The 25,640-nt window shown below is 56.9% G+C and overlaps 2 protein-coding genes across 7 annotated transcripts in view; both read left to right on the top strand.

Moving 5' to 3' along the window:
* The first annotated feature begins 74 nt into the window (after window positions 1-74).
* On the top strand, window positions 75-15,236 carry TUFT1 (tuftelin 1). 4 transcript variants are annotated; one of them, XM_037411857.1, is made up of 13 exons: window positions 75-307; window positions 5,241-5,315; window positions 5,596-5,700; window positions 6,110-6,196; window positions 8,068-8,148; window positions 8,511-8,582; window positions 9,208-9,321; window positions 10,842-10,970; window positions 11,741-11,835; window positions 12,468-12,573; window positions 13,099-13,182; window positions 13,996-14,096; window positions 14,430-15,236. In XM_037411857.1, exons 1-13 carry the CDS (start codon window positions 101-103, stop codon window positions 14,482-14,484), a joined length of 1,311 nt encoding a protein of 436 aa, XP_037267754.1. In that variant the 5' UTR covers window positions 75-100; the 3' UTR covers window positions 14,485-15,236. The 4 variants fall into 4 exon arrangements, with proteins under 4 accessions (XP_037267754.1, XP_037267755.1, XP_037267756.1 ...); XM_037411859.1 differs by lacking the exon at window positions 75-307 and adding an exon at window positions 810-923; XM_037411861.1 differs by lacking the exon at window positions 75-307 and adding an exon at window positions 4,281-4,420.
* Window positions 15,237-16,472: 1,236 nt separating this feature from the next.
* Window positions 16,473-25,640, top strand: part of SNX27 (sorting nexin 27) — a 33,562-nt gene continuing 24,394 nt past the window's right edge. For all 3 annotated transcript variants that reach the window (XM_037411842.1, XM_037411841.1, XM_037411840.1), the window contains exon 1: window positions 16,473-16,783. In XM_037411842.1, coding sequence (XP_037267739.1) covers window positions 16,500-16,783 — 284 coding nt within the window. In that variant the 5' untranslated portion in view covers window positions 16,473-16,499. The remainder of the gene's footprint in view (window positions 16,784-25,640) is intronic.

Raw genomic sequence — 25,640 nt, 5'->3', positions numbered from 1 at the left:
CCGGCCAGCCCTGTCCCTGCTGCCTCAGTTTCCCCTCCCGTGCCCCAGTGACATTCAACTGGGAGGGAGCCAGCAGGGCCACCTCTGTCCCCTCTGGTCCATGTGGGCTGTGGCTCTGCATCGCCACCGCCCAGGGCTGTGCCAGGCTCGGCGTGCCCAGCATCCGGCCCACGGCGTCCCCGCTGCGGCTGAGCCAGCCCGGCACAACCGGTTCTGCCCTCAGCTCCTCCTGGACACGCGTGTCGGGGCCGAGGTCAACCGCCGTCCCCACCCTGTGCCTCGGTTTCCCCAGCGGCTGCTCGGCCCGGTAAGGCGGCAGGGCCCCGCCGTGCCCCAGTTTCCCCCATGGGCACCGTGGCGGGGGCGGGGCGGGGAGCGGGGGCTCGGGGGAGGCGGCGCTGGCTCCCATGGCTGAGCGTGACCCCAGTTTGGGGCAGAGCTTGTCACGGCTTGGCACACCTCGGCAGGCCTCAGCACAGCTCTGTCGTGGCTTGGCATGGCTCTGGCATGGCTCGGCACGCTTCAGCAGGCCTTGGCACAGCTCTGACATGGCTCGGCGTGGCTCAGCACAGCTCAGCACGGCTCTGGCATGGCTCTGGCACAGCTCTGGCATGGCTCAGCAGGGTTCGGCACGGCTCTGGCCCGGCTCGGCACGGCTCGACAGGGCACCCCACCGCTCGGCGCTGCCGGGCAGGCCCTGGCTTGGCTTGGCGAGGGCTCGGCGGGGCTTGTTGTTGCCGGGCTCGGCGCGGCACGCCGAGGGGCGGGGGGCGGGACCGGGCGGGGCGGGGGCGGGGCCAGGCGGTGGGCGGGGCCGGTAAAGGCGCGGCGCGGCGGCGGGGCCCGGCAGTCGCGGCGGGGCCATGAACGGGCTGAAGGGCTGGTGCGCGGTGCTGGACGTGCGGCCCCACGGCGAGAGCCCGGTGAGCTGCCCCCCCCCCGGGCCCCCTGACCCCCCCCTCCCCCCGCCCCAGGCCTCCTCCCGCCGCTCCCGGGGGGGCGGCTGCTGCCCGCGGGGCGTCCCGGGACGTCGGTGTCGTCGGTGGAGCGCGGCTGTGCCCACCCGGTCCCCAGCCCGCCCGGCAGCCGTGAGGCGGGTCCGGGGGTCTGTGGGGGACCCTGTGGCCCCTCCCTGCTCCGGAGGGCTCGGGGGTCCCATCCCTGGGACCTTTGCTGGGCTGTGCCGCAGGGTCCCGGCTGAACCCCAGTGGGGCGGGCGAGGACAGCGAAGCACACGGAGGTGCACCCCGGCGTCGGCGTTGGGGTCCCGCCAGCCCCCCTTGTGCTTACGGGGGACTCCTGGAATCCCGGCTGGCACGTGGTCCTGCGTGGCCATCAAGCCATCCCTGGATAATGTGGTTTTTTGGGTAGTGCGCCCCTCGAGCAGCTGCCGGGGGCAGTGGGGCCAGGGTGGTGGGAACAGCCGGCCTGTTCTGGCGCTTTCCTCCCTGGGTTGTGGCAGGGCCTCGCGTTTTTCCCTTCCTTATCGTTGGGTTTTCCCCGTCGCCGTCGGGAGCCAGGCCATCGCCGCGAGGACGGGTGCTGGGTGGGGCTGGCAGCACCCCGAAGCCAGCGCCACACCGGCGCGGCACCCCGGCTTGCCCGCCACAGCTCGGTGCTCCAGTTTTTTGCTCGGGTTTTAGCCACCGGAGGGATCCCCCAAAAGACCGAAGCACCGCGCCGGTGCTCGGCTGCCGTCTGCCATGCCAGCGGCTGCCCGGCTGCCCGGCTCCCCGGCCCAAGCCCTGCCGGGTGACTCAGCTCTGAGTCTCCTTAGGAGAGTCCTAATTCCCCGCAGCTTTCCCGGCCTTATAAGGAGCGATTGCAGCGCTGGGTTCGTTTGGTTAATGGGTTATTACGGTGATAAGCGCCTCTGTAACGCCGGTGATCTCCAAACGCCAGAGCTGTTTGCTGCTGAGCCTCGGCGATACCCTCTGGGTCAGGTCAGGCCTGTTTTTATTTAACAGTCAGGATGGACAGACAGACCGAGTGCCTTCCCTGCGGTTGCAAAATGCCGCGTCGGGATCGCCGGCTGTGGGTCAGTGCCGCCTCTCCTCCGCCCGGGATGTGGTCGGGATTTGCGTGGTTCCCTCTTCCCTGGGAGTGGAGTTGGGGTCTCTCCCTCCACCCAAAGTGAGGATTTTTGGGCTAGATGATGCAAAATAGACCAAAAGATTTAAAACTGGCTTTGGCGTCCCTGGTTGTCCTAGCTGATACTGCTCACCCTCATTTCCCGGGGATTTGGCTCTGGCCGGGTGGTTGGACCCAAAGGGCTGCTGGGATTTCGGGAACGCCTCCTGGAAGGGCAAGATGGGAGCACGGCCGTCCTGCCGAGGAGCCTGCAACTGCTGGTGCTTCACCGCAGCTGTTGCCCGGACCTGGCCACGTTAATTCATGGTTAATTCCCGAGGCTGGTAGTAAAAGCCATAAACACGTGCTGCCAGGCTGGAGGACCTCTTGGGGTGCACGGTTGGGGTGTTAAAGAAGCGTTTTCTGTGCGAGGAGGGTTTTTTCTAAGCAGGAGATGAGTGTGAGGTACTCCGTCATCTTCCCAGTGTGGGCCACGTTGCAGGCGCTCCTGCCTTCCCTGGAAAACAACGGAGGGGGTATAAAACCCAGTGCCCCCTCTGCTCCAGGGCTGGAAGCAGGTGAGTGTTGGCTGAGTGGATTTTATGCCAGCCAGGAGGTAAAGGAGCAGGTAGGGGAGTCCCTGTGACTCCACTACTCCTGTCCCAGCTGAATTTGACACCTCGGAGGGGGAGGACAGCATGTGCCAGCTGCAGCGTCCCTCTGGGTCACTCCGGCTTTGCGTTGGAGGAGCTGCTTCTCCTGGAAACTGCCCCGGCACTGGCAAGGAGCTGATGAAACTCTGGCTGTGGGACGGTAAAAGCAAAGCCCAAAACCAACCGTGCGAGGGCATTGCCAGGGACTGCCGTGCCGGTGGTGTGTGAGATGAGAGCCAAACGTCTCCTCTTCTCCATCCACCCAGTGCCGACCAGGCGCAGCTCACCACAGCCGAGGCTGCTGCAGACAAACAAGCTGGGCAGGGAGTGGTTTGCTTTAACCCAGCCATGGCTTCTACCTCCTGCACCTGCCTCAACCTCCTTAAAAGCATTTGCCGAGCTGAAAAAGCTGGTTTTCTTCCCCAGTGGGCCAGAGAACCTTTGCTCAAACATCCATCTTGTGTCTGGCCATCCTGCTGCCTCCCCCGCGCTTCCCCGGCGTGGAGGAGGATGGAGACGGCGCAGCCTTCCCCCGCCAGCATTTGCATGGGTGGTTTCCTTGTTGTTTGACCCGAGGTTTGGTAGTGCCGGTGCTGGTTGGGAAGGCACCGGCAGCTCTCAGCTTCCTGCTGCAGCCGGTTTGCGTTGGCTCGATGGTGGGTTTCCCCAGGAGCAGGTTTATTTGGGGTCTGCTGGGACAGAAAGCACCCGCGTGCCGACTCCAGATAGTTTTGGCTGCGGGGATGGAAATAGGCTGGTGCTTGTTTCTTATTGCAGTGGATCTTCCCCGAGTGAGCGATTTCCTTGGCAGCCTCCCACCCTTGCCCGGGCTTGACGGGATGGGGATGGTGAGCGTGAGATCCTGGCGCTTGTAAACAAAGCTGTGAGTAAGGACGCTTGAAGGGACTGACATGTGGCTGACAGCTCTGCCAGGCTCGTGCCATGCCAACGCTCCTGCCCTGCCATCGGCGGCCCAGGTGGGAGTGGGCTGCTCCATGCTCTTACCCCCGGCCTTCTCCTGCATCCCGCTTGCTTTAGGCAACAGTAGGATGATGAGTGATGCTTCGCATGCGGGCACTGCCGTGAGCCATTTTCTCTGCCATAAAACCTGAGTGCTTCTTGCATCTTCCCAAAACCACGGAACGTGCTACATCCAGCTGCTCTTAAGTTTTTCTGACCAAAGTTTCCAACTTCTTGGGTCTTGCCAAGGAAAACATTCCCTGGAGTAAGAGTTGCAGACAAGTATCTGGTTAAATGATCCGTACTGCTGAGTGCTAGCAGAGCCCCAGTGAAGTTTCTCTTGGATAATTGTCTTAACAGGGGAGCGAAGGGGTCTGGCTGCATGTTTGTGATCTGTAGGAGGGCTCCACGTTTCCTTGGGAGCTAGAGTTTGTGCAAGCAGTGTATACAAAATATTTTGGAAACAAACAGATGGCTTGTCGAGACTTGGATGGCAAAGAGAGCGCTTGGAAACGGGGAGGCAGAAATACTTTGACGTTGCTTTTGGAGAGCAGGAGGCTGACGTGGCCGAGGTGTGGCGAGGGGCGGGCGCTCAGCACTGCGCGGGCACCTACCTCAGCTCTGCAGTGCTGCCGCCCAAGAGCCCACTGCCGTGGCCACCACGCGCCAAATAGCTCCCGCATCCGGGGTCGTGTTTAATAAGGACCATGAGCAACAGCTACCTGGATGCTGACGAGGTCTGTTGGGAAAAGGGGGGTTCCACACTGCTGCGGGTGCACGGTGCCGGTGTTGAGCTGCAGAAGGAGAGTGGGCAACCCCATGGAGCGTTTTGGGTGTCTGTGCGGTGCTTTAGGGCTCTTTGTGTGCTCCGGGCATCGCCTCGAAAGCCAGCTGAGCTTTGCACGGTGCTGGATGTGGCTGAAACGCCGTGGCACTGGTAGGAAGGCTTTGGGTGAGGAGTTAAGTGGTAAAGGCAGACCAGCCCCTGGCTGTGGCTGGAGCCTCTGTGGGTGCTCGTGGCCCTGAGCCAGGGAGCGCCCTGCTGCTGGAGTGGGCTCCGCTTGGCCGGGGCTGTGCCTGCAGAGGACAGGCAGAGCCGTGGTGGCGCAGAGAAGGGTGAATCCAGCAAGGTCCCAGCGCATGAGCTGGTAACGGCTGCTTTTGCCCTTCTCCAGGGCTGCTACTGAGTGCTGTGCACTGGCCCCGCCGTAGCCAGCTACCGTGACGGAGGACAGCCGTGATGCCTGGCAGCGGAGGGCAGTGCACAAAAATGAGCCTGGCAGTCGCTTCTCCAGCCCATCGGCATTACCTCAGCCTTGGCTGGGCCACGTCTCCTCCAAGCCCTGATGGGTTTGATAAATGTAGTCGTCGTGTGCTTGCTACAACTCATTTTAATCCCAGCGTTACTTCGCCAGCTGCAGCTCAAACCAAGGGGGAAGGCAGCTTGTCCACACGTCTGCAACGATGCTGACCTGGCTCTCGGCTCGTACCAGAGCTGGATGTAAAGAGACTTCCAGGGAATCTAAACTTAAAACTAAATCCCACCTCTTGTTTTAGGAAAGCGTGAAGGTGCTGCGGCTGACACTGCCGAATGACCTCCCCGGCGAGAGGCGCGAGCAGGCGAAACAGAAGGTGGGTCTCCCCTGCAGCTGGGTTTGGTGTTGAAAATACGAGTGTTTGAGCTAACTTCAGGAGGGGGGAATGGGTGTTTGGTGGAGGATCGGTCACTTATGCTTTGTGAATCAGAAAACTCGCCTCCTGGTCTGTTAAACCCTTCGGTGTCAGTTCCCAAGGCTGTGCTCAGTGCTGCGTTCCTCTGCAAAAGTGCATGATGCTTGTTTGACTGGAGCCGGGCAAACTGTTCCAGCTCATCCCACCTCTCTGAAAGCCCTGCCGCTTCTGTCTCTTGCAGCCGGTGGGAAAAGCCTTTGCCATGGTGGCCAACAGATCCAGCAACGGTCACTCCCTGGCCTCCGAATGCATCAAATCCAACGATGGCGATGAGGAGATCATCAAGGTACAGCCACTGGCTCCCTGCCTTTGTGGCAGAGCGATGTTGTTTAATAAGTGGGGCCAGAAAAAAGGTTTTGTCTGAAGCTATGCCGGCAGAAACCTCTCCAGGGCAGGACTGGTGCAGTGCAGCTGGCTGGCAGCACCAGTTTGGTGGGCTTCCCTGGCTTTGGGGGGATGCAGCAAGAACCTGGGGCAGCAGCAGGGGCTCTGTGGGGTGGGGGTCACACAGGAGGAGGAGCAGCTTCTAAAAATGCCAGGGAATTAACCGCAAATGGGAAATCTGTGGACAACATGCCTCGGGAAGCAGTGGGATTCCATGTCCCAGTCCCTGCGGAGCTGGGCTTGCTGCTGGTGTTCCCGGGCTGGCCGGAGTCGGGACGGTCTGACGTGCTGCCACTGTCTCTCCTGGGCAGGTTTATCTCAAGGCGCGGGCTGAGGGTGGCATGAACCACGACGAACACGTCAACCAGCTGAAAAGTGAAGTTCGTTACATTCAAGAGGTAGTTAACATCTGCAAGGGGCTCTGGCTTGCGCAGGGGCTTGCGGGTGAGGGTCTGGGGCACTCTGCTTCCCCCGGGGACATCTCCTGGGGTTTCCCTGTGAGCGGTGGCAATGCCCGTGCCGGCTGTGGCACTCGAGCCCCAGCTGAGCCCCAGCCACTCTGGCAAACTGGCAGTGGAGCTGAACTCTCCAGTTTGTTGACTTGCCTGTACAGGGCAGTAGCCTAATCAAGCGCCATAAATTAATTCAGCCTGACTAATTGCTCTGCTATATGGACTGAATTTGAAGAGAATTGCGTGATGACTTTCCCCCAAGGCTGTCCCCTGCATGCCTGGGTGCGGCACAACTAGAGCCTCTTGTTAAAAGGCAGTTTCTTTGGTATGTCTCATCTCCCAAAGTAAACTAGATGATGAGGCTCTCGGAAGTTTAACCCTTGCCTCTGCTCCTGGTGGGGATGTTATTTCTGGAGAGCTGGTTGCAAGGCACTGAAGCGGTTGCATGCATGTTCTGGAAAGCTTGGCCTGAAAAAAAAAAAAAAAGCAAAGCAAAAAAAAAAAAGAGAAAAAGTGGAGGGAAAATATTAAATGTGAGTTTTCTCTCATGGGGCAGTTTCTGTGCTGGGTGCTGGCCCCAGGAGCAGCGAGGGGCAGATCTGGTAGGGCAGCCTTCAGATCTTCTACGTCATCCTTCTGACTCCTCTGCCAAAACGCATGTTTTTTCCCTTCCTGAAAGCAAACAGCCTGTTCCCGCTGCCTGCTGCGTGCAGCCCAGACCTGCCTGGCTCCCGCCTGCCCCGGGCTGCAGCGCTCTGGGGGTGTTGCTCACCCAGACCTTATCTCGCAGCTACCTGGATGCTGCCGTTTTTCTGTGTGAGCCTTCCCACTCCTGGGGCTTCGGCTTCAGCTTTTCTGATCGGAGCTTTCCTGTAGCGCCCCACAGCTCAGATGGAGACAGGAGCTGGCTTTTAAAAGGGCCTCTTAGCAAGAGCTGAGCAGGACTTGGACCTCGTCTGGCCACAAAGGCTGTACATAGCCTTATCAGAATAGCTGAAGCAGCCTAACCGTGCAGTACAACTTAATCCTGCATGCGAAACCCAAGGGAATCGGCTAAACCAGTAAGTCACGGTGGTGGTACCAGTCCGCCTGCATCCAAGAGAAGTGCCCTGCGCTGGGTCGTGGTACAAAAACTGGGGATGACTCAATCCAGCTGGATCAAAGTCATGGACTGCTGTCCCCATGGGCTCGATTGCTGACCCGGGGGCCACACGTGCTCTCACCTTGCCCTGCCGCTGCCCAGTCTCCAGCAAACTGCTTTCCCCCAGCGCCTCAGGCATCTAAAATCAAGAGGTAGGGATGAAGCCATGCTGTTAATGCTTCAAGAAGGCTTTTCTTTGAAAAGCGTTGGGACAGCATTTGCTGTAAAAGCCTGTAAATCATTCCGCTGGCTCACTTGCTCTGACTAATTCGAGTAGCTGCAAGTCAAGACTGTACTTGTCGGCGTCCTGCAGCAAGGCAGAGAGGGAGCTGGGGAACAGCAAGGGTCTTCTCAGCCCTTCAAAGGTGAAGAAGACCAATGCATGAAAAATCAGTAGCTTCTCCAGATTGTTGCCTGGTTGTGGGGGTTTTTTATTAATTTTTTTTTTCCTTCCCATGATCGTGTGGGACAGCTGCCTCACAAGGATGGTATCTGCCAGAGACGGTGCTGCTTGCAGGCAGGGCTATAGTAAAACTAGAGGGTCAGGCTGGCAGAGAAGCCATCGACTGCATATCGGCGCAGGGCATCATAGCAGCCATCGTGCCTTTGTTTGATTTCTGTTAAGCTGAGTGACACTGTCCATGCAGATCAAGCTAAATTGACTTGCCTTTGCCAGGCTAGAAGTTCTTTGAAGAAGCTGCGGGAAGACTTAAGTAGTAAACTTGAGAACAGACAAGGAGATAAACAGCATGCACAGGTAACGGGAGCATTTCTCGGGCATTAAATGACATTGACTTATTAAAAAGATGTCATCTTCGGGTCCGGAAAATGATAGAAGGGGCCTTAAAGATCGAGGCGCTTGTGGCAAATGAAAGCTACATCAGCACCGTTTACACGCAAAATTCAAAACCTTGCACAAGCCCATAACGAGGAGTCAGTAAGCAAAACGCATTGGCTGGCCAAATGCACTATTGCATGTTCATTTGCAGAAAAAAAACCCCTCAGTCTTGAGTTGCTGCGGTGCCCCAGAGCTAGCTGTCTGCATGTGACTGTGCTCTTGCGCGAGCGGCCATGCCAGCCAGCGTTACATCCCTGTCCATCTGTCCTTTGCTTACGCAGGTTGTGCTGGAAAAGCAGAACGGGAGCTGGCTGTACCCTGAGAGGCTGCGTGCCGATTCCTGGGAGGAGCAGGTATGGAGCTAAAGAGGGGGACTGCAGCACTACGGAAAGAAGTATCGGGTTTAGTTTGATCCATTCCTCCCAGCAGGTAACTTCAAACCTCTTCAGCACACGATCGGGTGCTCCTGCAGCAAACCCTAGTCCTTTTATCAGGGTCAGATCAGAAATGGAGGGCAGCTCTATTAAAGCAATAAAAATGTGCATAATGGGTTTTTAAACCTCTGCACACAAGACGTTTTTAGCAGAAGGGATAACAGGAATCTTAAGCTGGTAAATATTTCTCCAGCTCTTTGTCTTTCCCCTGGCTGGGGCAGATGCTCTGGGCTGGGGTTTCAGGCTGGGTTGCTGTGGACCTGGTTCATGTTGCGGGGTTTCAGGTTGCCCAAGTGCAGATCAGGATGGCATCCTGCAAACAGGGCTTGGAAGGCAACCAAAGGATACTGTGTGCGTTATCTTGAGGGCTGGAAGCTGTCGGCTTGAGCGTGGGAGGTGAGGACAGGAGCGCCTTTCGGGTTTTTTTTTCAAGCTGAGAAGTGATGTTACCGGGCTTTGTCACCAGCAGCGCTGCCCACATTGGGGTGGAGGGCTCCTTTGATACCTCCTGACTGCTCATCCTGTCCTGTTACCGTCTCTGCAGGAGGAGGACTGCTCAGGTGAAGACGTCGAAAAGATCCGACAGACGGCAAAGAGGCTGTTCACAAAGCTGCAGGAGGCTGAAAAGCGTCATCAGTTGGAAAAGAAAGCCTTTGAGGTGACTCTGCTGTGCACTTCTCTGCTGGGAAAGCATGATTTTTATTTTATTTTGGGGTTTTTTTTTTCTTTTGGAAGCCTGAGGAGCCACATGGGCATGTGAGTTTGGGCTGCTGGAGGTGCCTGGCTTCTCCTCGCAGGGCAGTGGGCTTGGTGCACGCTGTTAAAACACACCAGGGAGTCCAAACCTGGGAGGCAAACTGCCTCCCTGGTTGCCCAGATGAGTCTGAAGACCTAAGTGCTTTCCCAGTTAAAAATCGCATAAAGTAGAAGCAGCAGCCAGGTTGGAAGGTGGTCCCCCCAGACTCTGCCGAGTCTTTCCAACTGTAGCCAGGCTCAGTGTCCAAGAGAGGTGTTTTGTGGGGAATGGGGACCAGCAGAGCATCCCTACAGGTTGCGCAGGGACAAAGGCTGTGGTTCCCCACCACAGTGCTGGGCTGCTGCGGCAGCGCTGGCTTGGGTGGTCTCTCTGGGAGCTCAGCCCCTTTCTCTGCAGGGCTGTTTGCCATCGAGGCGGGCAAGCTGACTGGGAGGCACCCGAGCCCTTTGCACGGGTCTCCTTGGCTTCTGCCTGCCGCGTGGTGCTGACGAAGCTGTCACATTCACTTCCCTCCCTTCTTCAGCCCTGTGATTAATTGTCCCTTTCGGTGTGTCTTCTGGTGACTGCTCATGTCCCGGATGGGCTGGGCCTGACTGCGTCACCTCGCAGCTCTGAGTGTTGCTGACAGCGGTGACGTCCCGGCTCGCATCCTGTCCTGCAGACCAAACTGGTCCTGGCCAGCCTGGGGGGTTCCCCGCAGCAGGTCAGGGGACAACGTCCACTGGGGAAGTGGGTTTGAGCGACGACCGCTTCCTCCGGCACAGAGATGTCTGTCCGCCTGCCGCGGTGGCACGCGCCCTGGGGATATCAGTCCATCAATCCTTGCACTTGGGAAGTTGTGGTTTGGTGGCATTTTGTGGCATTTTGGGGTCTGGGGTCAGCTATGCTGCCGGCTGCAGGCTCTGAGCCTGATGGACATCCCCGGGGGTGGCAGAGGAGGGGGTTTTGGTGGTTGTTGATCCTGCCAGCGCTGCCCAGATGTTCTCAGTGTGCCTTGTTGTCTGAGCCTGCTCTCCAGCTGCCGTGGGGACCCCCGGGGACACCCTTGTCCCCTCTCAGTCCCTGAGCCGTTGGTGCAGGTGTGGGGCTGGCTGAGGTCAGTTCCTTGGGCAGGTGGCCCGAGAGGAGCCTGCAAACAGCCCCAGAGCACGTGTGGCTGAGAACGAACATGTCTCTTGCGTTTGAGGAGCCTTTATTGCTACAGCGTTTAAGCGCTGGCTCCTTTGAAGTGCTTTGAAGCCAGGGAGTTTTCTAAAGAAGCTTTTCTCTCTGAAGCATGTCGGGCTGTTTGCCGAGACGCCCGGCTGCCTGCAGCAGGATCTGCTTGCCAAGGCTTCGAGCACCAGTGCGGCTTCAGGAGAGGGCTCGGGTGTCCAGGCGCGCGAGGGTCAGGACTAAAGGCATCTCCATCTTGCTTGCAGAGGACAGTCTCGCAGTACCAGGAGGAAGTGGAGCAGACAAGCTCTGCCCTGCGGAGAGCAGAGAAGAGCGTGGTGGAGAAGGAGGTGCAGATGGATGAGCTGCAGAGACTCATGGCAGGGATGGAGAAGGTACCGTCCCTGAAGCCATGGTGGGGGGCTGATGGGATTAGCAGAGCTGCCTGGTCCCGCTCTGCTGGGGCGGGGAATGGAAGAGCCCAGTGGTGATGAGTTTGGCAGTACTCAGCGCAGACACCGCAGCGGGTCTTGGTCCGGCTGCAGAGTACCCACCGTACGGAGCATTTGACTTCCCAACCAGGTTTAACCCAACAGCATCGGGCAAAGCCAGCTGCTGGGAGCAGCTGAAAATTGACTGTTGCCAGTTTAGACTCACATTTCCCAGGTCTAGAAGATCTGGTTGGTCTGTGCAGACTCTTCCAGGGATCCTGGAAACGAGTACACAGTCTAGACAGCCACCCAGTTCTTCTCATGGGGGCATGAACACAACCTCCAGCCTTGATTATATATATTTATTTTTTTTAGCTGTGGTCTGCTCGTAGTACTATTAAAGTCATAAATCTAACAGTGCAGTGCGAGCATGATCTGGGGCTGCGCTCCCTGGCCTGACAGCAGGGAAGGAGATGGGTTGGTGCCTTGCCTGTATCCTAGGGGTAAAGGAGTGGGACGACTGCTGTCGGTCACCTCTGTGGCTACCCTGCCTGCCTGTCTCTCGCATGTAAATTTAACGCTCATGAAAACAACCCGCAGATTCAGCGGGGAGGCTGAGCTGAGCCTGCCTGGCTCCCTGGGTGTTTCTAGCTCCCTGCTGTGCGGCAGAGGCCAGGGAGCATGTGTTGCAACTTGTTTCCGCGTGTGTAACTCGGCCTCTCACTCCGCCACAGGAGCACAGGAGTTTGCTGCTGAAGATGAAAGAAGGTGAAGCAGAGCTGGCGAGGCTGAGAAGCGTGGAAGGTGACAAGCTCGCCGAACAAGACCGGTGAGGCTTGGCCTCTGGCTCGGCTGCCAACTCCAGAGCAAGCCCACGCCGCTGGGTCGGGGTGTCAGCTCGCTGGGGCATGACTGCACATTCCTGCGAAGGGCGTGCTTGCTCTCTGGCTTGCAAAACAGCACCCTACTCCCAAGAGCTGACTAATCTCCAAATACCTCTTGAAGTTTTGCTTTGCTCGGAGAGATCCAGAGCTCTGGAGCTGGGCTGCCCGGAGACCTCTAGCGGCCCCGCTGCGGGCTGGGAGCTCGGGGCAGGTCCTAGGGAGCCTCCAGAGCAGCCGATTCTTCCCATAATGTCAGATTCGTTCCACCCAGCTGGTATCCTGGTGCTCCAGGGGCTAATTGGCAGTGGCTTGTTTCTGGAAGGCCTTGTTTTGTGGTCTGACTCTTCCTGATGTTCCTGTGTCCCTGCAGTCTGTGGTTGCTAGTCTTTGTGGCTCCTGCTTGAATAGGTTTTGTCTCTGCCTCTCCTTACCTTGTCTAGCCAAAATATTTCAAGACCTGTGTGGCTGTAGAGGAGACCTGGCTGATAAAAAGCTGCTCTGGGCATAACTGGGTGGGTGCTCCCTTTCTGGGAAGCCATCAGATGGCTCCTGGACTCTCGTCCTCTCCTTTTCCCAGGTCAGCACAGCTGGAGAAGGAGGTGGCCATGCTGCGGGAGAAGATACACCATCTGGATGACATGCTGAAAAGCCAGCAACGCAAAGTCCGCCAGATGATCGAGCAGGTGAGAGAAGTGGGGCTGAGGTGGGAGGACAGACAGGGGACAGCCTAGGAGGACTTGGAGGGGTCAAAAAGAAAAAAAGAAAAAGAAAAAAAAAATATAAGCTGCTTGAAAGCAAAGAACTGGTTTGTGGGGCTGAGGGACCAGAGGGACACAAGTTCAAAGGCAGCCCAGAGCCCTGTCCTGCAGCAGGGACTGACCCCAGGGTGACAGCCCACAGCGCTGCGGCGTGAGCTGCCCTGGGCTGGGGAAGGGAATAAAAGCAGTGTAAAAGGAGCGCTGTGCACCCAGCTTGGCCTGCTGAAAGAGTTAAATCTCAAGCCTGTGAGTGAAGGCTCCTTCACCTGGGGCTTAATTCTCAGACTTAATTTGAGGGGGGTTTTGATTTTTATGCAGACCTCGGAGTTAATGTTGTGGGTGTTAACAGGCAGAAGGGTGGCTGGCTAAGCTGCCCTCCTTCCTAGACATTTCCCTAGCCCAGCCATACACAAGAGGGATTTTCAACTGCTGTGAACTTTTCTGTTACAGCTCCAGAACTCCAAAACGGTGATTCAAGCCAAAGATGCCATGATCCAGGAGCTCAAGGAGAGAGTCGCTTACCTGGAGGCTGAGGTGCATATTAGCAGGGATGTTTCAGGGGGGTGCACGGGGTCTGCTCTGAGCTGGGAGCCTCTCACTGAAACCTCCTGTGTGACAGGTTTGTGTGTGCCTGCGGGTCGTGGCTGCGCTCCCTCACGGCAGTGAGCTTTGCTCTGGGCAGGGTGGCTGGCAGCAAAGCCCTTCCCTGGCACTGACACCTGCTTCATGTAGGAAAACATGCCCTCCGCAGCCCCAGGGGCTGTGCTGGTTCCCCAGGCTGGTGTGGTGGTTTCCAGTGCAGCCTGGGCTGCTGGAGCAGCTGTGAACTGAAGCCGAGTCCAAAGTAATCTCATCAAGCACATTTCTCTGGCAGCAAAACCCTCCTTGCTTACAAAGCTGCAGCTGAGTGCATGCGTGTCAGAAATTAAAATTGCATTCCAGCCTCTAGGATTGTAACAAGTGTCAAACCTCTCCTTTTTTGGAGAAAAACCAAGACTGCACTGGCACTTCTAGCATTGTCTTCCCTTCTTGGTGACACATTCTGGTAATTTCTGCATGGGGGCAGTGTGTGTGAGCACAGCCCGCTGTGAACCCAGGTGGAAAACAGGGTCAGGATTGGAGATTGCATGCTGGCAGGTTTCTGGTGGGTGTCCAGCAGGTCTCACAAACCATCCCAGCTCTCCTTTAGTGAGCAGTCCTTCCATGCAGCTAGATTTCTTTTCCCTCAAGAAAAAGCTGCCCCATTGCAAGTGATTATACCAGAGTGTTCCTCAGCAAGCATTCCGTGTGCCTGCAGCCTGCCCGTCCCCAGCTCCTCCTCGCTAACAGTGCCTCCATCTCTTGCAGAACCTGGAGATGCACGACCGCATAGAGCACCTGATCGAGAAGCAAGTCAGTCGGGGCGGCCACAGCTCCAGAGCACGCTCGAAGTCGGAGTATGTGAGCAGGTGTGTGGGGAGCAGGTGCCCTCCAGCGATGGGGGGAAGCCTGTCTGGCTGCTCAGGGTCCACATTCTACCTGGGGCAGCAGGAGCTGCAGTCTGGGAGATGATGCTGGGACTCAGGGATGTGCATTGTGTGGGGTTTTTTTCTGTTTGCAGAGAGGTCTCTGTTCCTGCATCCCTCCTTCAGGGGAGTACAGGGGAGGAGAGATCCCTCCTGTGGCCGGTTTTGGGGGGAGCTATTGTGACCAGGGCTGGGGCAGGACCCTCTCCTGCAGGTTTTCTCCCCAAACCCCATCCAAGTTCTTCTAGCTGAACAAAACCCCTCTGTCTCTTGCAGCAAAAGGCTGTCAGGCCCCAAGCCACTGCCTCTCATTCGAGTAGTGGAAACATGAGTTTCGAGGGCTGGTCCGAGCTGAAGACTCCCCTTGTTATCGTTGACTGGATTTCCCTGCTTGACTGCCGTCCTCTGGCCTCTGTGCTCCCAGAGTCTCCCCGGAGCTGTCGGCGGAGGGCTGTGCCCTGGAGAACTGTGGCAGCCGAGGACAGATGTAGCCGGGGCGGTCCTGGCAGAGGAAGGAGGTTTGGGAAGCGTCCACATTGCTGTCTCCATTGGGTCCCAAGGTCACACGGATGCCAGTTTGGAGGCTGGGACCCACCAGCCCCGGCGTGGACAAGGTGGCGCTCTGGCTGGAGTGCCAGGCTCGCCTTCCCTGGTCAGTCCTGGGTTTGCTGGGGTTGCTCTGTGAGAGCAGCCTTTGCTTCTGAAGGGCCTCATCCAAACAGAGCCCCCCCTTCAGCTTGCAGCTTGCCAACATGGACTTGGGGTTACCATTTTTTGGTTAAAAAAAAAAAAATAAATTAAAAATTCACTGTTTCAAAGAAGAAAGAAATCCTCCTTAAAATGGACTCCTTCCTACAATGAAGCCCAACGCATGACAAGTTGGGAGCCTCCACCTCCGATCTCCAGCACGTATCTGGCTGCTCCAGACTTGGCCAAGGCTCACGTGGCCAAAAATCAGCGTATCACCATGCTTTTCCCAAGAGCGTAGAGAAATTGTACCTGACATACGTGTAGTGTTTAAACCCAGAGGCTGTTTGGTTTGTTACCTGTATTTATTTCAATAAATTATTGGTGTTCTTCCAATGATGTGGTGACAGGCATGATTGCTGCTGTCCACCTCCACAGGAGCACAGTTGAGGACTGCCTGTCCCATGTTTGAACTGGAAAATACCAGCCAGCTTCCTCTGGGTTTGCGAGTTATTACCTGTCTCGTGTGTGCCCATGCTCAGGAAAGGAGCTTGGGTACCTCTAGAGGAAAGTTGTTGGCGTTTGTACTGACCACGTTAATACAAAAATACATGTGCCTTAATCCCTCTGACTGTAGTCCATTGAATAGATGTAAACAGTGGAAATGTACGGGGGTGGGTTTGGTGGTTTGGGCTGTGCTGGCTGGGCTCCCTGCTTCTCTCGGTGGCTGTGTGCACCTTCTTTTCTGTTCTTTTTTTTGTCTTGCCCCTGTGTCAAATGTCACACTCCCAGTCCCATGCTCCACAGGAGTGAGCTGCTGCTGTGTGCTGCAGTGGTGGGTGCTGTGGGCTCAGCTGGCTCCTTTTGGATTGGAATTCAACAGTCCCCCATGGCTGCCCTCTCCGTGCAGCCTGGCCCCAGTGCCCCGGGGTGGGAAGGCAGCTGGGCTTGGGTTGAGGTGTGGCACTCTGATCCAGAACTGGAGCTCCTCCATCTCTACCATAGCACACCTCCTAGGCAGTTGGAGAGCAGCCTTGTAGCAGCCCCACTGGCGGGGTGTGAGCTGGGCTTGAGGCCGGAGCCTGTGGCGTTTCAGTGCCTCCTTGGTGCTCCCGCTCCACACGGTGGCCTCTGCCACCCACCACTGTGGCAGCCAGGGCTGTGGCTGTGACAGAAGGGAGCCACGGAGAGCGTGGGCCTGCTGTGGCGTATCTCCTCCCTGGGGACAGGGGTTTTCTCCTGCCCTGCCCTGTGTCCCCCTCATGGCCAGGATGCTTGAGGCCTGCAGACCCCCAGGGGCTGGCAGCGAGGCCTGTGGACCCCCAGGGCCCACAGCGAGGCCTGGCCCCAAACTGCCCTTCCCCACCCTGCAGTAAGGCCCCTCTCTGCCACCAGTTGCCTTATGGTGCCGCGTGACGTCACTGCTGTGACGTCACGCCACGGCGCCGCCGGGCACAGCGCCCCCCCCCCCTTTACCGCCGCACTACGGCTCCCGGAAGGCCTCGCTGCGGACTACCCTTCCCGGCGTGCCCTGCGCGGGGGGTGTGGCGGCGGGACTACATTTCCCGGCGTGCCCCGCGCCCGGGAGGGGGGCGGTGCCCTACGGCGGCCGGCGCGGCGGTGGGCGCGTGACGGGCCGGCCGGGTGCTGTTCGCCAAGATGGCGGACGAGGAGGGCGAAGGGCTGCCGCGCTCGGCGGCCGCGCCGCACCGGAACGGTGGCGGTGAGGGGGCCCCGGCGGGGCCGGGCGGGCCCCGCGTCGTCCGTATCGTCAAGTCGGAGTCCGGTTACGGCTTTAACGTACGCGGTCAAGTGAGCGAGGGCGGCCAGCTCCGGAGCATCAACGGCGAGCTGTACGCCCCGCTGCAGCATGTCAGCGCCGTGCTGGGCGGCGGGGCCGCCGACCGCGCCGGGGTGCGCAAGGGAGACCGCATCCTGGAGGTGTGAGTACGGGGGGGGCCGCCGCCCGCCCTGCCCGGCCTGGGGGGCTGCCTGCCCCCGCCCCGCCGCCACCCCCGCCGCCGCGGAGGGCCGAGCCCTGGGGGGGGGGCTGAGCCTCGCTGGGGGCTCGGTGGGGGTCGGCCGGCCTCCCTGCGTTGGGGACGTGGGGGCTGGTGGGGGTGGTTGGACCCCAGCAGGGGCTTGAGGGGTGGGATTGTTCTGCTCTCACCAGGGGCTTCGGGGGGGGCCCCCCGGGAGGCCGCTGCGCTGCTGCGGGGGTTCCTGAGGAGAGGCCTGGTGTTTGCTCCCTGAGGGCTGGGGGGGCTGCGCTGGGGTCCTCTCACCGGGAGCCCTCGGGGGGCCTGGCCTCCCCTTAGCGGGGGCTTTGGGGACCCCTCACGAGGGAGCCTCACATCCCGGGGACCCCCTCGTACAGCGGGGGTGGGGGCTGCCGGCACCCTCTCACCGAGGGTTTTAGGGGGCGTCTTCCAGGGAGCGGTGGGCCGGAGCCTTCCCGGCTGAGGGTTTGGGGTGGAGGGGGCCAGGCTCTGTCTCCTTGAAGGCGAAGCGCTCGGTTTTCCAGGGGGTTCTTCAAAGGATCCCCTTCTTCATGGGGTGTGTGGTGGGGTTGTGGGTGACAGCCTCAGGAAAGAGCCCCTTCCCCTGGAGGGTGAGTGTGGGCTCCCCTTCACCCCCTTGCCCCTGGGGAGGTGCTCCCCCACCGTGATTTCTGGGGGGCATCCCTCGGACGGCAGAGCAGGGAGGGCTCGCAGGCAGCAGGAATATCTGTAGGAGCCACGTCCAGGGATCTGCCTCCCCGGCCGGGAAGGGCTGGTGGGAGAGGGTGGCCACAGTGGGGAATTTGCCTGGGGAGGCACTGAGCTCCTAGAGAAAAGCTGTTCTCGGGAGAGATCCCTGGTAAGGAGGGGAAGTAGGTTAGGAGATGTGAAAGGAGGTGGCTGGAAGGAAGGGGGAGCTCACCCTGAGGAAGTCTGCGGGAGGGGGGAGAGGCCCACAGCTGCAGGAGCTGGGCTGGGTGAGCCCACGGGTGCCCTCGCAAGAGAGCTGGCTGGGGCCGGGATGAGGGGTGCGAGGGTGCAGACCCTCCTCTGATCCGTGGGACCCTCGGTCTTCAATGTAGAGACCCTCCTGGGGGGGGGGGGAGGTACCTCTGGGACGAGACAGGGGTGTTCTCTGGAGTTGGTGGCCTGCCTTTCAGCCATGTGGCCTTGCGGGAGGCGGCAGAGATGGACGTGCATGCTCAGGGATGGGACCAGCTGCTTGGTTTTGCTTCCTCTCGGTCACTGGGAGCTCTGGTTGTCCAACACTGGGCGGTAGCTGATTCTTGACAGCAAGAATTGTAATGTGAGCCTGAAAACATCTTTCCATGGGAATGCTTCAGCTGTGTTGAAACTGATCTTCCCCCCTCAAAAAAACCCAACAACACAAACCCAAATCCACAAACCTTTAAACTTTGAGCCTGTGTTTGTGGACTACTGACATCGGTTAAATCGCTTTGAGGGATTTCTGTAGCCTCAGCATGTCAAGGTGTATTTTTCTTAGCGTGTTCCCCTTCGTCTTGCGGTTCTTGGTGTTGGTTCTGCCTGTGCTGAGCTGTGCGATACCTCCTGATCCTTACGTATTTGTACTTCATGCCGAGTTGGTTGAGTTCAATTACTTATTAATTACAGGGATTTCATAGCAGCAGGAATGCTTTGCTGCCAGTCTTTGCAGGCTGCAGTGTGTGAAGGACAACAGCATGTGTTTGGGCCCAGCAGAGGAGATCTGTTCTGACTAGCCCGTGGCTAGAGAGCTGGCCGTGCCTTGCAGAAAGCTTGCTGTTGGGATTTGGCGCTCTCCCGTGTGACCCAAATACTTTACACTTTGATTTTTCTGTGCAGAAGAACCATTCAGGGGGTGAATTCTGCACCTGGAGGATCTACTTGAAAGAACAGCGCTTATTGACCGAGGGGAAATATTTTGCATGCGTTGCAAGGTGCCGAGCTGAAATTCTTCCTTATGCCCGCTGTGGGGAAACACTTAAAATGCCATGTTTGAAATCAGAGGTAGGTTTTGAGGCTGACGCTGGAATGGGGTTCGGTCGCCGGCACGAGGTGAGGGCCTGACCTTTAGTCTGTTGCTGAACCGTGCGGTGGTGTTTGAAAGAATTAAGACCTGCAGATAACGACAGTTAACGAGGGGGCACGAGGGGTGTTTGCTTGTGGCTCTCTGGACCTCTGGCTTCCCCCTCTGCAGGGCAGGGAGCAACTGCGGCTGGAAGGACGGGGGATTTCCTCTTGCTTTATCTGTCACTTATCTCCGGGGAGAAGTTGCTTTTAATTTGGCCATGTATCTTCTTGTCCACTCGCTCTTTTCCAATCTCAGCCTTTGCTTTTGTTAACCTGGCTGCATAAATCAGCCCCCAAAACCACTACGTGGTACCAGCCATGTTGTGGCGGCATCAGGTCCCACTGTCTCTGTATGCTCTGCCAAGAGGACGCTCCTTCTCCCTGGGTCTATTAAAATCCAATTCCTGCAAGTAAATTGTGGCATGGTTGTGAGTTGGAGTAGCAAACAATAAAACAAGACTCCAAAAATAGCTCTGATTTCCCTTCCTTTCCACAGCAGCACCCTGCGCACAATGGTGGGGGTGGGGTTCCCTGGGAGGCATGGGGGCCCATCCGCTGCAGCAGCTGCTTCCCTGGCACAGCAATCCGGCCCCAGCACACGGTTCGTCTGCCCGCAGGACCCACAGCAGGTTCAGCAGCGGCGGTGAACTCGCCAAAAGCCGGGCTGCCGGGCTGGAGCTGGGCAGTGGGGCCTCAGGAGTAACTGCTGGCCGTCAGTGTCTTTGGAGATCTCACGTTGTGTCTGAGTGCCGAGAGCACGTGCAGGGTAGGTGCTCTCCAAACAGGCTGTTTATTCCCAAGTGGGACTTTGTTTCTACCTCCTGCAACCCGGAGCAAACTGGCCTGGGAGAGAGTTTTGTGGAGAGGCTTTTTGAAGCTTGAGAGGTGAGGCTTCTGCATGGCCTTGGTGGAATTAGTGAGGCTGCTGCAGAGTAATGGGGTATTTAGCACGTGGTAACTCTTGTCGCTGGGGTCTGTTGCCCCACGGCTTTTCCCAAGCCCACTCTGGAGATTCATGGTGCTGGAGGACCCAGAGACCTCCCGTCCCTGCACAGCTGAGGGCTCCGGCCACAGTAACAGCAGCGTGGTTTTTCTCTGTGAGCTGGAGCGCAACCTGCTTCCCAGTCCTCATCCAAAATCAAAGGGTGTTTCAGGTGTTGTCTGAAGAGTTTATTTAGGGTCCTGTGCCCGCTACACAGTTCTTCCTTGCCATCCTTCGCTGCATCACGTTCCTGTATCTAGCGTCTAGCTCAGACCTCTTGCTTTTGAAGGCTGGTTTTGCAACATAGCTATGGTGTGCTCTCTAATCTTCTTAGCTGGTTGTGTGTTTGTGGGTGTTGAGGGCATTGGAGACAGACAATGAAAGCTAATTTAGTTCTTGATTATCACCCTGAATGACAATCATAACTAATCTTGACAGAAGAAAATCTCACTAGCGTTTGCTTTGTTTGCAGAGAAGCTCACTCAAAAATAATTGAACAGATAAAAGAAGGGATTTGTTCTCAATATTACTGAACTGTGCGCAGCGGAAAACTGGTCTGATCTAGGTGTGATTGCGAGGGAAGGGGGATACCGTACCAGAGGATCAGTCTCCATCATTCGTTCCTGCATCAGAGAAGCGTCTGAAACGGTCGCAGCACTGGCTGCTTCAAGGGAAGGTGTCGTACCCCTCGATACGGGGCTTGATGGATTAACCCCCACCAGAGACTGCTGCTTCTGAACCTGAGTGGGACTGACTTGTTCCTGGTGTGCGGGGTAAAAGGTATTTCCTTTGTGAGATTAAACTTTTTATCACTTCTTGGTCTAAAGTCTAATTTTGTGATCAACTTGGAACAGAAAAAGCTGGTTTTGCTTTGGATAAGTCCAGAACAGTCTGTAGAAAGGAGGCAGCAGCCGCATGCTCTGCTTATTCGCAGTATTTTGCTGCTTGCACACAGGGCCAGAAAATTCACTATACAAAATGGTCAGCGGGCTTTACCTTGGTCAAAGCCTTTAAGGGTGCCCCTGTCCTTAACCTCAGATAATTTAGGAAGTGGATTGAATCGGTGTTGGAAGCTTTGTCTTATGCGCCTGGATGTGGTACGAAGGTGGAAGACGTGTGGGGGTGCACAGCCCGCTCGCTGCCTCAGAGGTGGGTTGTTGTTCGGCTGTAGCTGCAGCAGTGGGAACTCACGAGACGTGTTGAGTATGGCTGGTGGCCTTGGCGGACCTAAAACCCCTCTGATGGCCAGCTGATCGGTGTCTTTGCTCCCCCTGCCTCTTAAACACACCGTCTTCCCGGCAGCATTCCTGAATTCACCCCGGCTTTTCCGGGCTCCGTCCCTCGCTTTCCTCTGTGTGTTTTTGGAGCATTTTACCATAGGTCAGCATCTGTCCCCCGCTTATGAACAGGGCTGCTGAAGCACAGGGAGTGGATTTTCCTGGTTAAGGCTGTAGATTAGAACTGGGAATAATTCGGGTCTCCTGATTGCGCCTTTCAGCCTCTGCTGGGTGTGCTCAGTAAGGCTGGCATTGGCTGTTTGAGTGAAAAACTGCAAATGTATCTCTTCTTTCTTGAGAGATAACAGCAGTGGGTAAATGAAGAACCCTCGTGTGCTGGGTTTTCCATTAAGTGTACAATTAGATAAATGCAAGAGCCTTTTTATCTACCCTGGTTTAACACTTCTGCAGTCTATTTAAACAGAACTCTGTATGTGCCTAGGAATGGGCACGATGACTGAAGCTGGAGAAATTTAAACCCATTTCTGCCACCTACGTGCTCTGCTCCTGCTTTGTTTGGCTCAAGATAACAAAGCAAATGGGTCAGTCTCTGTAGGCTCGGTGGAAATGGCTCCTGACAGGGAAGAGCTGCTGGGGATGTGTTGGACATTGGTGCCTGGTGTGGTGTCGGCTGGATTTTGTACCCACTGTTTCCCTTCCTCGTTCACCAGCCTGAGTGCTGAGGAAGCAGCGATGGACAAAATACAAGGCAGGGGAGAGTTTCTTTTGCTGAGAGTCAACCTGTGCTCACAAACGTAAGCTGCGGACCAAAAGGTGGTCGAGAGGCCTCATAAGTGCCCACGTGCCGGGCTGCTGTGGGACTGGGATGCTGTTTTGAAGAGCTGGAGTGCGAGACCCTGCCAGGCTTTTCACAGACATCTCTGGAGGAGCATCCTGTGACGGTGGTTTTCAGTGTGTGGTCTGCAGAGTCCTCGGGGGCTCATTGATGCTGCTTGGAGCTCTGTGGAAGAGCACGGCTGGGAAAACAAAGCTGCTGTCACGGGCTTGAACTTGGTCGTCAGCAGCTTGAACTGAGCCGGAGAAGAATCTGGGTCTACAAAAAGAACAGATAAAAACCATTGCTTTGATGTCGGTCAGAAAGGTTACGCCGAAGCAGTCCAGCTCGGTGCTGGCAGGCCTGCAGTCTGGCAGCTCTGTCCGTCTCTGCCCTTCTCGGGGTGGTTTTGCTGATGGTTCAGGGAAGGCAAACCCAAGGAGGCCTTGACCTGCATCGTGTCTCCCATTGCCAGTGTAGAAGCTGATTGCAGTTAACTGCTCCTGAGTTTCCAGGGTGGATTTGATAAAGATTTGGTTTCTGAAGTGTCCAAAATGTTGTTCCTTTTTCAGCGAGACTAATAGCTTTCCACCTATTGAGTCACTACTTGTTTGCTTTTCAGTAATACTTAGTTTTTAACCTTCTGAAGTGTTAACAATCTTTGTTGTCTTTCAGGGTGTTTCAGAAGTGTTAATTTGCAAGGAATCGTTGCTCTCATGATTGAAGCGGGTGAATGACAGTCACACTGTTTGCCAGAGCAATGCATGTAAATATGCACAGGCACATTAAAACTTCCTTAAAATGTTGTAAGAGGCTTCAGTGAAAATGGTAATTATCCCAGCTGCCTTCTGGTCTCTCCCACATCAGAGAAATAGGAAAGGTCACTGGAATTGCATTTGTTAGTCTTCCTGGGTTTTTAAACCTGTTTTGAATAGTGTTGGACAGGGTCTGGATTGCTCAGCTGTAAAAGAGGAAGGCTGGCTTCCCTTCCTTTGGGTGATGACAAATGGAGAAATACTGCTTCGGCCTCAGCTGAACAGCCCCGGGATGGTCAGTGTGAGCAGGGCTTGCACCGGCAGCTGCCTGGCTTTGGGGACCGAGCGGTTCAGGGCTGGAACACGCTGCCTGTTGGAGAAACCGTTTAGCTTGAATGGTCTCGGGTGTATCGTGCAACAGAGAAACTTAATGCTCCTCTGGGATAAGCTGCAAGGAGCTGGGTCTGTTAAAGCTGCTGTGGATCGCTCGGGCGAATGCGTTGTGCTCCCAAGGAATGGTGGAAGGGAGCTGGCACTGCAGCTGCCCCTTTGCAGACGCACCCTGTCAGGCATTGCGGGTGACATTGCATGGAGCTGTTTCGGTGGTGGGCATCAGCTGGGTTTGAGAAGGGAAACGAAGCGCCTGCTCCTGCAGCTATGGCAGGCCTGGAGAGGCTGTCCCGCACTGCTGTGTCTGGTAAGCTCATTAGCCGTTCATCTTTACTTGCAGAGCCTCTCCCGAGGAGGCTGCTGATCCCAGTGGTGACTGCCCTTGTTGCTGGATCTCGGCTTCACTCTTCTTCCTTCATCAGCCCTTCTCAGAGCAGAGAGTAGTCTGTCACCACTGCTGTTGCCTCAGCACCGCGCTTGGAATCTCTCCTGCAGCTGAATATTGGCGAGAACAGGTGTGCTACAGAAGAACCGAGGAGCAGGGAGCTTCTTGATTACGTTTGGAATTTTATGGGCTTGATGCGCAGAGCAGGAGCTAGATGGAGCTGGAAGATGTGGAGCCCTGGGTGGGGGGAGATGAGGACTTGGCAAACCGTCCCCATTGGGACAGGTGACACGTGAAGTTGTGGTGTGGATAGCTGCTGCCAGCCTTGCTTCTGAGGCCACATCTACGTGGCAAGGCTCTTGCCAGCCTGGTTCTGTCGCACCGAGGTGGGAGGGCAGTTGATGCCAGCCCGAGCAGCTGTGCTCGTTTTACCTTGCGGTCTTACCTTGACTGCAGAGCCGGGCTCTGGCTGCGTTGGCTGCTGCTGAGAGTGGGATGGCAGGAGTGTTCACTGCTAAAAGGCAAAGCTTAAGGATGGCTGGAGTACTTTCTGGGATGTCTTCCCTGGACGGTTTGTCAGCTGGTCAGTACTTTGCCTGAACAAAGACAGGCTGTTGGTCTTAATCTCCAGCGAAGCTTATTGCAGACTTTCTTGCCGTAAATCGCCTTGTCATCTCTTGACAGACAGATAGTTGGGAAATTTTAAGAAGTCGTTGCAGAAAATGAGTCATTTGGCTTACAAATGGGAGAAGTGAAATGTTCTGCTCTTTGTCTTGGGGATCTTGCTCATTAGCGTTGGCACGATGGGAAATTTTCCTTGGTCAACGCGTGCTTTGTCCTCAGGATCTCCCAGTGTTAGCCAGCCGTTCCTGTTCTTGCTGCTGGCATCCCTGGGGTCAAATGCAGCTGGTGAACGAGACTGTTCTGCCCGTGCTAGCGGAGAGAGCAGGCCTGGGGGAGCAAGTGGGTGCTTCAGCAGCTCACCTCCTTCCAGTCAGGGGACTGTGCCAGCCTGCAGCTGGCTGCTCACCATCTTTGGCCTAGTGCTTGGAAACTCTGTCTCAGAGAGGCTTTTAAATTCATTAGGGTGAACAAACACCAGTCTGCTCTGCCCCCCAGCATGTATTTTTTGTGGCAGGAGCTTGCCGAACCACAGGCTGAAGATCTTTTGTTAAACATAACCTGCTGTAATTCCCGGAGCTCAGCTTCGCCTGTAGCACCAGGCGAGCCCCGACGGGCGAGTGCCAAGGCTGGCAACGCCTGATCCTGCCCCACGCGTGCCAGGGTTTCTGCCCTCGCAGCGGTGTTGATGGGCAGTGTAGCGTGCCACTGCCTCGGGTCACAGTCCGGAGTCTCAGCCTGTCTTGGCAGGCATCTTCAGCATCGTGCCGGACTGTGGGCTGCCACAGGGGTGTGTGTTCCCTCTGCCGCGGCGAGACGGTTGCCGACAGAGATGTGATAATGAGCTTGTTGGGGTTACGTTGTCTTCAGCTCATCCAACGTGAGCTTTTAGTCATGGCAAATCTCGAGCTAGACTGACTATAACCAGCACAAAGACAGCTTCTTCCCAGCTCCCGGGAGGGGATGGCGAGAGCGTTTGGGAGCCCCCTTGCAGCCCTGTTTGGGAGGGGATGCCCCTGCTGGAGGGAGAGCATGAGAAGGCTCTGCACTGCCCAGTCCAACATCGCCTCTTCCCACCAGCTTCAGAGCTTCTCCCACGGTAACCTTCCTGCAAGGCAGCTTGCAACCCTGGTGAGGCGAAGAGGAAGCAGGGCACCAAGGGAAGGAGACTTGCCCACTGTCCTGCCGTGGAGGGTGACAGAACCTCATGCTCCTGGTTTAACCACCTCCACGTTTGGTGCTGGACAGCTGAGAGAAGGGATTTGTTGGGGAAGTTGCTCCTCGAGTGCTGCTGAAGTCTGGCAGACCTTGCTGGGGGTTACATGGCTGTGGTCTCCATCCTGCAGCAGTTTGCTCCACTGTGAGCAGAGTCCTGTTCTTTTTCCCATCCCGCGTGGAAGAGAGCCCTGTGCCACCTGCGGTACCTCCTTCGTGGAGGGGAGGATATGCTGGGTCTGGTTGTCATCTGCCGCTGCTGTACCTGGATGTCCTTTCTGTGTGGTATGGAGGGACCCAGCCCTGCGGTCAGCTCAGCAGCCCTCTCCT

This window comes from Falco rusticolus, chromosome 19, assembly GCF_015220075.1.
Source record: "Falco rusticolus isolate bFalRus1 chromosome 19, bFalRus1.pri, whole genome shotgun sequence".
Classification (NCBI taxonomy): Eukaryota; Metazoa; Chordata; class Aves; order Falconiformes; family Falconidae; genus Falco; species Falco rusticolus.
The sequence above is the reverse complement of the archived record's forward strand: the minus strand, read 5'-3'. Positions and strand labels throughout refer to the sequence as shown.

Bases quoted from the DNA above. Each gene is read 5' to 3' on its own strand.
- TUFT1 (XM_037411857.1), top strand. From the start codon at position 101: ATGTGGGCTGTGGCTCTGCATCGCCACCGCCCAGGGCTGTGCCAGGCT. The intron at 9,322-10,841 runs GTGACTCTGCTG...TCTTGCTTGCAG, and splicing joins TGGAAAAGAAAGCCTTTGAG to AGGACAGTCTCGCAGTACCA. The intron at 10,971-11,740 runs GTACCGTCCCTG...ACTCCGCCACAG, and splicing joins TCATGGCAGGGATGGAGAAG to GAGCACAGGAGTTTGCTGCT.